General features: G+C 34.9%; 1 protein-coding gene across 1 annotated transcript; it reads right to left on the bottom strand.

The window, feature by feature from the left end:
* Positions 1–1,036: 1,036 nt before the first annotated feature.
* Positions 1,037–16,803, bottom strand: LOC129882951 (gamma-tubulin complex component 4). Its single transcript, XM_055957469.1, has 16 exons — positions 16,406–16,803; positions 15,205–15,496; positions 14,457–14,593; positions 12,244–12,342; positions 11,646–11,763; positions 10,155–10,424; positions 9,892–9,972; positions 9,737–9,820; positions 8,871–8,957; positions 8,404–8,459; positions 8,133–8,327; positions 7,637–7,862; positions 3,113–3,201; positions 2,050–2,203; positions 1,367–1,489; positions 1,037–1,283 (listed from the first exon to the last, which is right to left on the bottom strand). The coding sequence occupies exons 1-16, from the start codon at positions 16,582–16,584 to the stop codon at positions 1,221–1,223; spliced, it is 2,253 nt and encodes a 750-aa protein (XP_055813444.1). The 5' UTR covers positions 16,585–16,803; the 3' UTR covers positions 1,037–1,220.
* Between the last annotated feature and the right edge of the window lie 32 nt (positions 16,804–16,835).

A 16,835-nucleotide genomic window follows, 5' to 3' on the forward strand; every position in this document is an offset into this window, starting at 1 on the left:
AGTGTAATTATTTTGATATAAAAATTCACTAATTCATCTAATTTGAATTGTTAGTGGATTCACCGAGATAAAACTCGTGCTATTGAAAAGTGCATTTAATCTAAAGTTGAAACTTTTTTACTTATGTAGAAGAATTCCGACCATAGCTGCTGGCTGCAATTTATTACAGTTTGGTTAGCTTTGTTTAGATTTCCTACCTAATTTTATGTACAAATTGGGTTGTGTGGGGCCTACCAGGGGTTGGTAGAGGCCATGGGTTGAAAATTGTATTCTCTGGTCGGTGGATAAAAAACGTTACATTATTATGAGAAATTTCGCAAATAATCATTATAATAAATTTAATTAGGTTTTTTAGTTATAATTTATATATTTACAAGTTATAGCTATAATTTAAACTATCTTATTTGTATAATTCGTAAATAATTAAATTATTTTTGTATAAACTTGAAAAAACGAATTTATATAAACAGAAATATCTAAATTTTAAACAGTTTAACAAATTATAATATACAAAATAACATTATACAAAAGTTATACAATTATATTATATAAATTTCGAACTATACAAATGTGCGAATTATACAAACGCGAACCATAATTAACAATGTTAATTAACTAGTATATGTTTACTTATCACATAATTTTCCCTTATTATTAATAGGGATACAAAACTCTAACTTCTCTAAACATTGTAAATAATCAGGAGCGGCTCGACAAGCCTAAAAAAAGCATTAGCCTTAGCCCGCCTAATTTGAGGGCCTCATTTTTTAAGCAATAATAGGTTATAAGATATATTTTTTACAAAAATATTGAGTACTATTTATAAAAATTATAAATTTTTCATATAAAGGAGAAAGAAATATTAGAAGTTTGACAAATCTATAATATTATATATCTCAGGAAAGATTAAATGAATCGGATATAATAAACTTCATTAAAAAAATTAAAATTTAAGACCTCCATTTGAATGAGGCGATTGTAATTTGTACACACACTGTCCAAGTTGAGAGCAGAATTGCAAGGGATCGGTAAACAGTGAAAGGAAAGGTGGCAGATGCCCTTACTGCTTATAACAATCGTTCAAATAATCAATCAACTATACTTCAATTCTAACAGCACGCGCACACACAGAAATGTAAAAAATGAAAGAAAAAAAAAACTGGCAGACAAAGCAAGGCTTACAGCAAATTACATTGGGTGGCTTTAAGAAGAAGAAATTATCACTGCAGAACAGATACGGGTGGGCGAGGACTGGCAACATTGAGCACTCCTCTTGCAGTTGCCTGTTGATGAATTTAAAAAAGCGATATAAATAACATAAGCAAATGAAATATGAAGCCTCCATGTAACTCCAGAAGAGATTTACCTCAAAGAAGGAATTAAAATTGAGTCTCAAAAGAAATTGTCTAAGGAACGGGGCTCTCTGGCTCCCAGCAAGCCTGCTACTTCGAAGAATAGTGTATAGGGAGTTTGATTTTTTGTTGAACTCCTGAGAAGTCATAAGAAATAAGAGGTATTGCAGCAGGAACTAGTTCACAATAAATAGAATAAATAATTCAAAATAATGATCAATGACCATAGAGAAAAAAAAAATATCAAACTCGAGTACCCAAGTATATAAGATTTCATCATCAGCATGTAATAAGTTCTTCAACGACCAAAAAACCACTGATAATCTAGTGCAGGAGCGTGATTTTTCCGTCATGATATAATTTTGATGAGTAAAGTAAGGTGCCACCACACCTTTGTCAGCATTCATTAGTCAGATAAGTTGGGGGTTAATCACATGTTAGAAGCTAGACAATGACACAGGCGACTTAAGACATCAACCAAAAGACGCTGTGGCTTCTATTTAAGAGTGTATTTAGAGGAAGAACGTCAGTGCTAGTGAACAAAGGGCAATGTGTTTTGACCAATTTGTGTATGGGAAATTCTTGCTTCTTAGTGATGAATTTGAATGGACCAGACATCAATCATTATCTGAACATGTTATTCTCGGCTATCGTTAGAAAATGAAAACACTAGAAGCATAAATCAACTCAATAGTACCTCAGCTATGTGCTCCAGCTCACTAGTAGTTCTAGTGCTTTCGTCATTTTCGATCTTCCAACAGAACTGCAAGCATAGTTTCATTATTCCATCCAATATTCTTGAGACAGAACCGATGTCCAAGAAAGATTGTGAAATCAGCGCAGCCAAGTATCTGAAAAACAACCAATGTCCATCAACTTTTATATCAAAGGCTGCATAGCAATCACAAGAAATGAGTAGCAACTATATACTAATCTTGTTTCTGTCAAAACTACGGGTTACTGCAAAAACTACTAGAAGTTCAATACAATGAGAACTTAAGGTAAGGTAGTTTCGTTTCTCAGGAAAACAAACAAATTACCGATATACACAATAATATTCTTGATACACTTCTAACTTATTTGGCAGATAAATTTTGCTTATGTTTGTTACTTCTGTGTGGAAGATTACGACAGTGGTTATGCAACAGTATTCACATTGCAAAAGTAGTTCAAAACAGACAGAACCTATATCTAAAATAGAATGTCCCAGAGATAAAAGAGTAAACAAGAAGTCTACAACTTAGATTCGTAGTGACTTTTTTTTATAACCATGGTGTCTGGGCTAGCTTGCGCGCACCTCAACTAATTCCACGGGATACCTACCACCAGAAATAGATACCAGGTAACTTTGTCTACCTAAGCTAGGACTGATGGGAAGAAAACACCTAGTGTTTTTGTCTTTGCTGGGATTTGAATCTGAAATCTCATGGTTATCAACCCACCTCATTGACCACTAGGTTACACCTTTAGGTGCAGATTCATAATGATAGATCACGTTCCAGTAGCTCCATTTCGTTACAATATGATATCAATGCAAATTCATGTTTCAACAACTAATTACAGTGATAATCTTTGGCAATATACACCTAAAAAAGGAAGACAAATATATAAGAAGCATAAAGCAAAAGTGTAGGAACTAGGAAGAACATTCGATAAATTATACAAATTTTGAATTCCGAAAAGCACTAATAGCAGCAGTTGCAATCACTATTCAATAGTTACAGGCAGTACAATACAGATTGAAATGTTCAATTACTTACTCTTGATGAAAGCCCACAAGTTCCGTGAAATCATGAGAATTCTGAATATGAGATTGCAAAACGTTCCACTGAGATTCTATCACATCCACCTGGGAAATCAGATTTGTTATCTAGGTTTTTGCATAGCCATTATCATGGAAGACAACAAAGAAACATGACTTTCAAGGTTGTGTAGCAGAGAACCTTCTGTGAATGCTTCGTCAACTACTGATTTAAGAAATAGGATCACAAGGTGATGGACTACGACATGTTCTTTCAGGTGCATTAGTAAAGTTGTTTCAGATGATGTCAAAGAATGTTAAATTGTGACATTTACATCACATGTAGGAACTAATAACCTCAGACATGCTTTTGCAAGCTATAAGGTATCAAAAATATTTATTATAGGACAGCGCATGTGAAAGTAAAGAGGTCCATTCCAATATACAATCCTATGCAGGTCCATGAAAATAAGCCCAGTTCTGTGCTTCAAAAGCCCATTTTCTGCTGAAGGAAATGAAAGAAGATAACTGCCTGATTAGTTTACTATCTCATAGCTCATATATTCATGTGATCATGGAAATTTATCACTTCAAAGAAGTGCCTCTTAGCATTAAATCTATTACACATAACAAGCATTTGATTTAAGAAAGTTGGATCTGTGAGAAATATAGGGGGAAAATATTATTGAATTGTGTATCTATATTATTACACAAAGACCCTATTTATAGACATTATAATACAATCATTTACCAAGTAGGATACTATTTACTATTTCTATTCCTACTCCTATTCCTATGCTAAGTAGGATTGTATATATCTATTCCTATTCTAACACTCCCCCTCAAGCTAGTGCATACAAGTCATATGTACTTAGCTTGTTACAAATGTAAATTAATAGAGGATCGATTAGGGACTTAGTGAGATATCTACAAGTTGATCACTCGACTTCACAAAATTGAACAGTTAATCTCAATGTGCTTAGTCATTTAATGAAATACTGGATTTAATGTATAATTGCCAGTCAATTTCAAAATGCTTAGTCTTCTCATAAAATACTGGATTTGATGCATAATGTTGATAAAGCACAAAGTGATAAATTCCTGAATCGCATTGTTGAACTTCCTAAACCAAGCTTGAGAAAACTGTATCAGATGACCATAGAGTGACTTACACAATCGACATACAAGGCTATCAGACTCCCCCTGAGCAACAAAATCAGGTGGTTGCTCCATATAGACTTCTTCCTCGAGATCATCGTGGAAAAAAAATATTTTTAATGTCCAACTGATTAAAAGGCCAATGGAGAATGACAACCATAGCTCTAAAAAGGGACATATGCTATTTTAGACACGAGAAAGAAAATCACTCTAATCCTGCCCAAATATCTGAGTATATCCTCTCTCTTTTTGGCAAAAGTAATCTGAAACAGAAAGAGAATACTGCAAAAAGCTAAGATCTGTCGGAAACAATGAAATGCTCGCTAGAAAGTGCTTGAGATTTGATATAAAATTTATGGATCATCTCGAAATCAAGAAATGAGTAGATCTTAAATAAGAAAGTCACTGTAAAACTGGTCGGAACATGCTCATGCACCGAATTATTAGATTTGATGGCTGAAAGTGGTCACAATCTCAAAAATAAAATTGTATGGATAGGTTCAGAATGATAGCACAATCTTTCTGAGCAAGAGAACTATATAGGTAGGATCAGAATGATGGCACGACCCTACTGAAAAATAAAAATTATATGGGTAGAATCGGAATGATGGCACGACCCTACACAAATAAGAAAGTAGTCACCAGAAAAATGGCACAGTGCTAAGTCATAAATTAATATGGCTCAAGTGATGACATAAGCGCTTAAGTCATAAATTAATATGGCTCAAATTATTTTAAAATATCCAACAATCCCCTATATATTTTAAAAATAAGTTTGAAATAAATAGAAAAGACTTGTTTAATTTTGTATGATCAAAATGTTATACGTTTTTTAGACTGTGAACCGAACTTGGATTGACAAAATTTGATTTACAGGATTATTGGTGAAATATAAAATTTCTATGAACCAATAATTCTTATTGTAAGTCAGAGATTCTACCAATCACATTTTAATCCTCATATTTTGATGTTCAACGCGGTTTTACGCCGATAAGCCATACGCGTACCTGGTTATTCATGAGAGCTCTAGAGACTAGGCCAAAGTCTCATAAGAGCAGCTTCACTCCACTTCTCATATAGGTGAATTCATCAAGTGTATACTACTCTAAATACACCGTCCTTAAGGACTATGAATTCATTAAGAGTAAATAACCCATCCCTCATAATTAGTAGTAGTAGTTCCAGCACTCTCACTTAGTGCGTTGTGTCAATATTGACTTGTTATTACCCATATGAACCTAATTCATGGGATCTCCAATCACATATGTCGGGTTACCATCTCTATTGATAATCATATTGGCCTTAATCTCATTTCTTTTGAGGTTTGAAGAATTAATTTTCTTCCCACGGGTTTAGCCAGGATATCGGCCAAATTCAATTCTGACTTCACATAATCAATGGATATTATCCATTAGTCAAGATATCGGCCGAATTCAGTTAGGACTTCACATAATCAATGGATATTATCCATCTCTCAGCAGTTGCTTAACAATTAGTCTGTTTGGATTGACTTATTTTTAATCAACTTATAAGTTAAAAAAAAAGTAGGTGCAGGCCAACTTTTTTTTGACTTATAAGCTGTTTTCAACTTATAAACTGCTTAAAATAAGTTCATCCAAATAAATTCAACTATTTATTGAGGCTTATTTTAAGCACAAAATGACTTTAAGTTGGCCAGCCAAACACTAAAGAAAACTGAAAACAGCTTATAAGCAGCTTCTTATAAGCCAATCCAAACGGCCTCAATATCATGTCTCAATTTCATGTGTCTACTCTTACAATTATAAGATTTATTCTTCGCAATAGCAATTGCGGCTTGACAATAACAATGCATAGACACATGAGGCAATACATCCTTTATCAAAAGGATATTTGCTAAGAAATTTATTAGCCACTCAGCCTCAGAACCAGCTAGCTCCAGAGGTACAAACTCCGACTCCATAGTTGATCTAGCAATGATTGTCTGTTTTGCTGATTTCCACAATATTGCACCACCACCTAAGGTAAACACATATCCACCAGTGGATTTTGTCTCATCTGAATCAGAGATCCAGTTTGCATCACAATACCCTTCGAATATAGCAGGAAATCCACTATACAGGATACCGTAATTCATGGACCCTCTCAAATATTTCATTAGTCTCATTAGTGCAGACCAATGCTCTTTATAGGGATTATGAGTATATCTACTCAGTCTACACACAACATAAGCTATATCAAGCCTAGTAGAATTCATTAAGTGCATCAGACTCCCAATAATCTGAGTATATTTAGACTGAGCAACTGGGTCACCTTTAATTATTTTCAGTTGAGAGTTCGCATCATAAGGAGTGGTCATAGGTGTCACATCAAAACATTCAAACTTCTTAAGAAGTCTCTCCACATAATGTTCTTGTGACAACAATATACCATTTGCACCCAATTAGAGAATAAACCTTAGCTTAATATATAAACCCTCTTTCCGACTTGCTTAATTTTGTAGTATTATATTCTGTTGATTCTTGTATCCTCTAATTAATTAGAGAAGACTTGTTTAATCCGGAAAAAATATTTCACACTGTTGAAATAGTTTCTTAGGACAATGTCTAGAACGACTCAAGTATTATTTATATATATTATGTATAATATTATTGTAGTAGTATTTATCCTCTTTTATGATGATGAATGGAACTGTTGTCCCGCGTAAGCCTTTGGAAGCAAACAATCGTAAAAAGGAAAAATTTCACATTGTTATTTTGATATTAAAATATTATAATAGAAAGATCTATTTAATTTTCATTACTTCTATTTTGCTAAATAATAAGTCATATTATTATTGTGAAGTTTTTTGCTGTTTCACAACAAGTATTTTCCCCTATATTTTCCAACAAAAGTAGTCACCAGAATGATGCACAGTGCTACACAAATCAGACATGAGAAAGTAGTCTGGAAAAATGCAAGGTACTACGCAAATTAAATATGAAAAAGTAGTCACCCGAAAGATGCACGGTGCTACGCAAATTAGATATGAGAAAATAGTCACTGGAAAGATACACGGTGACCCCGACTTTTGCTAACATAATCATTGTCCAGACGGGCGGCATATATGGGTAATAGTCGCCCGCCGACAATGAAAGCTCTTTGATTCTCTACCAAGATTGTAGAGGCTCTGATACCATGTGAGAAATATAGGAAAAAAATATTATTGAATTGTGTATCTACATTATTACATAGAGACCCTATTTATAGAAACTACAATACAATCCTTTACCAAGTAGGATACTGTTTACTATTTCTATTCCTACTACTATTCCTATTCCTATTCCTATGCTAAGTAGGATTGTATATACCTATTCCTATTCTAACGGGATCATCTATTAAGCAATGATAACTGACAGATAATTACCTGAATATAGAATTGAAGATTTCTGATCAAGAAGGCCATGTGCTCTCTAACATGCCACATCGGTCTAAGGCGCTGCCTTCGATGCTGGGACACAGATGACTTTCTAGAGTCATTTCGAAGTTTAGCAAAATCAATATGATCTTGATGCATAGCAAAAGCCCATGATTTTTCCAACTCCATTTGTGTCCTTTTAAGACGGAGAAGATACTGGAATATCCTTTGATACCTAAAGCAAAATAGCAATTAATAAAAAAGAGTAGTTGCTAAAGGTTTTGGCCGACAACATTGTCCATATATCCTTCCTGTTCATGTCCTCATTTTATTCTGGTGGGTATTACCAATGAAGATAGTCTGAAAGTCAGCACAGACATTATGCCACCAGAAAACCATATACCCAAAAAAGATTTATCAAATAAGAGAAAACAAGATTTCTTCTTCTACGTTCACTATTTGGATTTGAAAAGACTAGAAATTTCATGGCAGCTGTAAATATTACTTGGATAGAACTTCCGGCGTAACAAATAGCTGCAATGGCCAGTCAATAGAATATTCAAGGGAAATGCCATCCCATCCATCAAGGGACACCTCCAAAGAAGCATCTGGGTGCCCCACTGAGTCTCCATCTTTATTCACTTTTACCTTGGGCAGATCAACTGGTGAAGGTTTCAAAGTGATTCCAAATGATGGCATCCTAACATTAGGAAAAGTAAATGTGATATAAACTGTTAATACATCTTAAAAATAAGAAAAAGCAAAAATAATCTTACCGCAAAGACACCCTTGAAAAGTATTTATCCTCTTCACCGATAGTCTTTAAAGCAGCCTGCAATGTAACCAAGGTAGTTCAAGACTTAGATAATTGTAATGATTAAAAACCACGACAAAGAAGAAGCAACTGCACAAAGAAAATTCTGCCGTTGCCATTCCGCTCCAAATTTGGTTGAAAATAAACAAAAATTAAAGAAAGCATTTAGAACAACACAATAGCCTTCTTATAGACAACTTATCAAAGACCTAAGCACATCAATCACCATTCAACAGGACTTCTCAAGATCATGGATTGATCTTCACGCAACCAACAACAGTAGCCTTTTAATGAGGTCAGACAAGAAAAGAAAGGAACCAGTACGTAAATTGTAAAAATATTTTAAGGTTTGGAATGCTTACTGCAAACAATAGAAAAATATGATAATAAAGGCAACATTCGACACAAGCATTCCTGTAAAAGACCTACTAGTTGAAATGGGACCATAAGATCGGCTTCTGCAGTAGATTGGCGAGGTGGTAAACGCATCAGCTGACGACTCTCCTCAAGGAAACTCTGTCAGCAATACCTTTTGTTAATACTACTGAAGGAACAAAAACTCTATTTGCACAAATCATTAGAAGGAACAGCTTTCAAAAAGCATATGCTCTTCATGTAGATGTGAAGAAAATACTTCCCGCTCAATTAGAACAGTACTAGCTCATTGTGCCATATTCATTAGTAACCTACACTTCTGACACATTTTTACAGTAGTTGCAAGATAAATATAACTGAGCCATGAAATAAAAACTTAGCTCTACTTATGCTGCATCAATTAGTTACTGTATCCTTTCCATGAACAGAACATGTGTGTGGGGGGGGGGGGGGATCACAAACATATATATAAGTTTATTTCACTGATGAAATTGCTAATTTAGTTGCTGCCTATTAATATACATAGGTAGTTTATGTTTTGTAGATGATGCATTTCACACCAGGAATGAATTTTATTTATTTATATCATACAATCACAAAGATTATTATTTATTTATATCTTCAAGATAATCTGGATGATACTAATATTTCCTTCATAAGCACCTTCACCATGTGTTTAGTTTGGTTAAAATACCCTAGGGTTTGGAGATAAAAACAGTAGCCACTATAGATTATTTGTAATACTAGTATAAAAACCTAAAATGCTCCCTTCTATTGATCTTTAACTGAATTATGCAACTTTCTCTCTGAGCTTCCCTAAAAAAGAAGGAAAAAAATTAAATAGATAAAGCAATCATCAGTAGAACAGGATATCATTAACTGGCTGTGAAACATAAGTCGTAGAAGTCAGTTTTCTTCACCTGGAAGAAATCACCTTTTTCCAAAAGAAAATAGTCTTTAAGAGCCTTTAAGTGCCCATTTAAGTCAGCACGCACAACAACAAGCTGCAAACAGGAATGATGTATAAGTGCATTATCTGCAGCAAGGGAAAAACTGGTACAGTATGCAGTTCCACCTGCCACAGATGACTGGCTGCAACTGCTTTTATTGTGTCAATGGCATTCTCGAATGATCTTTTGTGGAATTCAGATGACTCCTACAAATGAGAGAGTTTTAAATTTAGGCTGAATCACTAAATAGAATATGTACTTAGCTTCAGGAGGGAGAAATCCATAAGGAGCAGGTTGAAAAAAGTTTCAAGCTTTGAATACATCTACCAAAGAAGATAAATAGCATTCACATCAATCTAAAGGACTGATCAAGATTATTGATAGAAACCTTTAAGTCTTGAAGCATAGATTCAATCTTATCAGCCTCCGCCTGTGGGAGTAAATCTTCTCCAATTAACGTATTATCCAAGGAGTTATTCTGGAAAGAACTCGTTGTTGTATATCCTTGGGTCCTTTGAGATCCTCCTTGTATTTTAGGATGAGATGAACCATCCTTAAATTGGAAACCTGGACTTGGATTGCGAAGAACCCTAACAGCTTTTCCTGCAAAGAGAATGGATTCCACAACATGCATGGTAATATACTCTGGCAGCATATCCTGCATGATTAGAGAGTATACAAATAGCTTAAATGATGTATGGTAGTAGGTTGATGGCAAAAGCTGTTCCATTCCGTGTGAAGTTGACAGACAGAGGGGGGGAAGGGGATGCATAATGGTGGAGGTCACGGGACAAGAGGGCCAAAAATAACAGGGAACGTGATAAAGTAAGGTCGGAAAGAAGAATGACTCATATTTTATCAATGATACAACGATTTGATTGTTTAATCAGTTTTAGTTCCAGTAAATGGGAAATAATTTTTTTTTATTGTAGTCAGCTCTTGCTTCATCGAAGGATTGATATAGAGAATAATTCCTATTTTTCTTATCTAAGCCCACCTATCGCCTTTCTTCTGAGCAATAGAACATCTTTCTAACTTCATTCAGAAGACTGATTTTAATAATTATGCAATAAATTTGAAAAGGCAAACTAATTATTTTTTTAGAAATGTCTCACAAGAATGTTATATTTAAGCTCTTTGAATTTGCACCTGAATAACAAGTGAACATTGTAAACATACATGAAAGAAACTAATATAGATCGCGTTGCGCAAAAAAACTAATGAATGTGTTATTTCTTCCTAGATTCACCAAAGTAATATATAAAGCATGACTAATAGATTTTCTAACAAACCAGTTCCATTTCCCCCTAACAATATATACATCATCAAGAAGACAAAATGTCAGAGAAGTAGAGATACTAAATGGTCAGGATGCTAAATATTAGTCCTGGTAACCTCACCTTTTAAATGGGGCTCTCAACTGTCTCGTCGAAGAGCTATATGATGCGTAAGACTAAAGACACGTCATCTCTAGATATGAAACAAACACTTCTACAAGGGCGATAATCAAAATATTGTTCAAAGAAGATGAACAGAAAAATGGAATGTATTCATAGATTCACATTGACATATCCAGATGAAAAACATGAAGATATACAAAACACTCCATTCATCCCATCTTTAGACTGGCCACTATTATTAAGATGAACGTGGGGTGAAGTGGAGATAAAATTAACTTCTTGAAGAATGTGGACCAGTTTCCCAATAAATATGATGTCTCTTTAAAGGAAAATATTGAGGAAGTGTGTGAGAAAAGCTTCCTCTCGAAAAAAGAGGACATTATTTTGGTAAAACTGATAAGAAAAGTAGGAAACCAATTTTGGGACAGAGGGAATACTTTCTATTATAGAACCAACAAAATGAACAATGCAAAACATACCAAAGAAATATGGAAGCCCAAGTGCCAATCATTTAAAGATGTATCAGCGACTGACAAGCGCGTCAGTTTCTCAAGCAAATGTGGAGCTGATTCCTGTTCAGAGTCTTTGTCATCCTGACTAAAACATAATCACAACTTACTTAGATATGTTACATATGGCTGTTTGAAAAGTTACAGGACATTATAGAGACATAAATTGAATGTCCACCATGCACCACTATGAGCAATGTTAGGTGGACTGACGACACTGACTAACATGTTTGGTTCTTCTAAGACGATAAGCAATCACTCATGTGGCTTGATGATATAATAAATGTGATCTACTATATGCATGATGAAGTATTGTGAATGAGGTGGTTGCTTCAGACAAATTTCAAGTACCGGACAGTATGATAAGTTCTACGCAAGTTGGGAATCTACTGAAACACACAGCTCACAATCATACACCCTTAACTGAATGGTCCAGATCAAGCTACTGAATGGTCCAGATCAAGCTATGGACTAATACTATTAATGAATAAATTTTGATTAATATTCGAATGCTGCAACAAGCTTAAAATTTTCTAATAGAAATAAAGACGCCCTTCTCAGTGCTTACCTGCTGATGTAGAATTCTTTATATGGATCATGAAGAATTCCATAAACCACCCAAGAAGCAAGCTGATTGTACATGACCTGATGCCCATGCCATAGAAGCCTGTGCTTCAAGGAAAAAGAAAAGGAAACATGTGTAAGGAGGGGAACAATTGTTATTTTTGGATCCATAAGCCACAGTAATAGCAGAGATACCATCATAGAGTTTGCAGCTTCTGATTCCACTAGGAATAATTTTTTTCTAACTTTGTCAAATTAAATTGTAAGAAGAAGAATCCAAGGGATGGATACGTTCTTGCAGGAAGAGTAAACATTTGCATCCTCAATAACAGAAGAAAAATTATAAGAAAAAAGTAAAAATCTAAGGCACTATTTTGAAAAAATTCCTGAGACTAGCAAACTCAATCAACTCTCAAAGAGAATGAGTTGACTTATTTTTATTGGTTTGCTCAATTCAGTGTCCACTTTGAGTATAAACTGTTATCAGTTCAGGGAAGATACTTTTCCACTTCCAAACGACTAATTTATAAAAAGCATGTCTAATCCACATTCAACTCTCTTATCTTTGATTACATTTTGGTCATGAGGTTCTCGATCATATTCAGAAAACAAACAACAGAAAAAGAAGAATACTTATCTAGACAGAAATCCTTTCCCACATCAGTTCTTTAGGATACAGAAAACAATCATGACCTACTTCCATTATAATGATATCACAGTCGAAAAAGTTGAGTTAATAACACTATGATACTCCACCTTTACTTTAATTGGAATGGTTTGGAAGGGGGCAGAGTTAGACAGGAAGATAAACCAATACAAGCTCCAGCAAGGGGCAGGTCAGATACACACATTAACACAAGTGCTAGTAAAGGACCGAGCTTGACTAATGATATCAATTTAAATTTCTCGAAAAATGCCCCATCAATAAGTGTGTTTTTCTGTGAAGACATCTGCATGCCTATCAGAAGGAAAATACAAATCGTACAACCGCTAGCATAGTATTCAAAGACAAGTAAGCAACTTTTGAGAAGTATGGCAACAACCATGACAAATAGATAATCCACGAAAAAGAAAGAAGAAACAGGAAAAAAATAGTCGAGAATTGAGACGGCAAAAAAATGTGATAAAGTTTTTAAAGGGAAAAGGATCATATTTGCCCATCTACTTTGAAAAAGGTTTAATATTACCCTCAGTTATGCTATCGGTCCATATATGCCCTTAATGTTACAAAAGTGGCCCAAATTTTCCCTTCCTCCGTTAACCCCGTATTTTAGACAAAATGACATGCCAATTCACCACACCAACGCTCCTTCTTCCATCACTAACCAAAGTCACCATCACCTTCACCATATGTACCATCACCACCAACTCACTATTTTAATCTTTCTTTACATACTACTAACTGAGCATGCTAAAGCTATTGGTTGTGAATTTCCCATCACAGTCTATCATTCAAAATATTAAGTTCCACATTAACACATTAAGGTAGAATATTTGAATTGAATTTCTAGTGTATGCAGATTTACAAACAGAAAAAGAAAAAGAGGAAGTGCAATAAGAAAATAGGTTATTGGGTAATCGGATAGAACCTATTCATAATTTAGTCCAGTAATTATTTTAATTGGGTTTACAAATGTTGAGCAAGTCTTCAAGTTTATTGTTTTGGAGCTACGTTGATACTTGATAATGTGATATTACTTGACTCCTAGATATGTGTTTTGCTAAGTATGAATTCTTTTCACAGTATATAAGAAGGCATTTTTAATTTTTCTTAGACTTGTTTAACTCCTAGTTCAAATTTTTGACATACTTTGGAAATATCATTTCATAAGTTGATATTCGTTTTGAAGAAGATATGACTTTTAAAATACCAAGATAATAACTAACTGTAATATTTATTTACATTTCAAACTTTCAATTATCAAGAAAGAAGGAATGTGTTGGTGTGTAGATGGTTTAAGTTGATGGTGATGGTAAATATGGTGAATGTGTTGGTGACTTTGACTTTGGGTAGTGACGGAAGAAGAAGGATTGATGTGGTGAGTTGACATGTCATTTTGGCTAAAATGGATGGGGTAAACGGAGGAAGGGTGAATTTGAGCCACTTTTATAACATCAAGGGCATATATGAACCAATAGTATAATGGAGGGCAATATTAAACCTTTTTTAATAGTAGAGGGATAAATATGACCCTTTTCCCATTTTTAGATGCTCACCTCTGAATGCATGTCTGTAATTCAGGAACCCCACAGTGGCAACGTTTGTGTAAAAGGTTGAGAAGTTTCCCGCCATAAATGTTATCACGCTCAATCTCTAGAATCAGCTCAAAAAGAGGAGGCAAAAGAACAAAGAACTAAAATAAGATATGTTAGCAAGTCATATAAGGAACAAACGCAAGTTCATTGAATGTACTGAAGTAGGAAGACCAAGAAAATTAACCATGGAAAAATATGGCTACAAGAATAATATGAAACTTGAGGAAGCACCATCAAGCCTTGATCAGAGCGAAATAAGTGCCACATCAAGAACTAATAAAAATTTAGTGAAAAGCAGAGAAATGCAGATTCAGGAAGAAGAGATAAGCTACTAGAAAAAGAAAAGGAAAACAGAAAACTTTAAAATCAGCCACGCTCACTTACAGTTGACTAGGATAAAGAAACAAGGAGCTATGTACCAGAAGAAACATGCAAGAAAAGACTTGATACAGCCAAAGCAATCAGCCAATCTAACAATTTCTCAGTCCAGTTTTTAGTATGGCAGAAAGTTAAACAAATGCAAAAGAACAACCTCTGTATGGATCTATGATTCAAATTCAGAATTCCATGATAACATATTAAAGTGATGGTCTACATTTCCACTTTTGCTCGACTCTTTTCACAGTGGACAAATAGCCATCAATAATGTGATCATAAGCAAAGAAGAATCAAAACAAAGTCTATTACATAGAGGAAATGACTGACCCACCTTATTGATGCCTTGAGTAAGTGTTGCCACGATAGGCAGTGAGTCAGACAGTAACTTTTGCTCAATGTGTAGAACAGCAGACCTGTAAACTGACAACACCTCAACAATACCATTCGCAATGGCCCTCCTATACACACTCTGCTTCAATGTTTTCCCTTTCAATAGTTGGGATGTCCTCGACAGAGGTGACTCATTTGGGGACCTGATCCAACTTAAATTACGAGACTTGGCTGCAAAGCGGTCTAGCTCCCTGTAGTAAAATCCTAGAGTAATAATCCTCTCAATGACATCCCTGCACCCAAACCAAAATCACAGCACGTTACAGCCAAATAATTATAAAGGTAATATTTTTATACTTTTTTAATGACCATGGTATCGGGTCCAGCTTTCGAGCACCTCGACTAATTCCACGGGATACCTGTCACCTCCCACCAGAAACAACTATCAAGTAACTCTGTCCACCAAGGCTACGTAACTCTGTCCACCAAGGCTAGGACAAATGGGAAGAATCACCTAGTGTGTTTATCTCCACCGGGATTTGAATCCGAGACCTCATGGATCTTCAACCACTTCATTGCCCACTAGATCACACCCTTGGATGTATAATTATAAAGATAATATGCCGCATACTAATTAGCTAGATAAGCAGAAAAGGCAGTCCAAAAATGCATCAAGAATCTATATATACCATAAATAAGGAAACAATTTTTTCCTAAGCAAAAATCCTCCCAAAGACATCCCGGCACCTAAAACCAAAATCACAAGAAGCACCTAGACTTCACAACCCAATAAAATGGTTGGAACAATTTTATGAACTAAACGAAGAAAACCACATAGTATTATTTAACTACACATGCAGATACTTCCTAACATAGTGAGGTTCTACATATTTAAATCGTCAAAGGGAAATGAATTCTTTCCATGTTTACAAAAAAAAAAACTACTCCTGACTCAATTAAACTAGTTTGGGCTAGCTATATGAATCCTCACTATCCCATTTAGACTAGTTTTATTGCAAAATCAACCATTTGGGGTTCTCTAACACTAAAGTTCCTTTACATTTCTACCAACATACACATCTAAAAACATATTACATACCACAAATAAAAAAGAAAGAAAAAGTACTTTTTTAAAAAAAAAAACGCAAGGCCGAAGGAAGTATCAATAACACATTAGAAGAAAAAGACAATAAATTTCAAACCTTTCACTGGGTTGAATGAAGGAGACATCAGGGGCAAGCCTAAAGGTTGGTTCTTGAGAGATGGGTGCATCTGGTGATAAGGGAATGTGGGCCCCAGATGATTCTTCTTGTTGTTCTCTAACGTCGATGATGAGATCTCCGGTGTAACCCAACAGGGCAAGTAAGAGTTCGTGCAGCATAATTGAGTTGAACAAAATAGGGTAGAGATGAATTGAATTGATTTGAGTTAAGAAGAAGTAGAAGAGAGAGAGTGTATTGGAGTTTGATTTTAAAAAGTTTGGAGGATCGTTGCTGGGAATGTGGGGGAAAAGCGGGAAAGGGTTTGGACTGATGACTGGAGAGTGAGAGAGTCCGAATTTTAACGGGTCGGGTTCTCGATTAGGCGTTCGCGGCGTGGCTTTAATTTTTGTTTCTGCATAAATAAATCCCG

Source organism: Solanum dulcamara, chromosome 3, assembly GCF_947179165.1.
Source record: "Solanum dulcamara chromosome 3, daSolDulc1.2, whole genome shotgun sequence".
NCBI lineage: Eukaryota > Viridiplantae > Streptophyta > Magnoliopsida > Solanales > Solanaceae > Solanum > Solanum dulcamara.

Excerpts from the sequence above, each read along its gene's own strand:
- LOC129882951 (XM_055957469.1), bottom strand. The coding sequence starts at position 16,584 with ATGCTGCACGAACTCTTACTTGCCCTGTTGGGTTACACCGGAGATCTC. Across the intron at positions 14,594-15,204 it reads TTACTCAAGGCATCAATAAG|TTCTTTGTTCTTTTGCCTCC; the intron begins GTGGGTCAGTCA and ends ATCTTATTTTAG. Across the intron at positions 1,490-2,049 it reads AGCTGGAGCACATAGCTGAG|GAGTTCAACAAAAAATCAAA; the intron begins GTACTATTGAGT and ends ATGACTTCTCAG.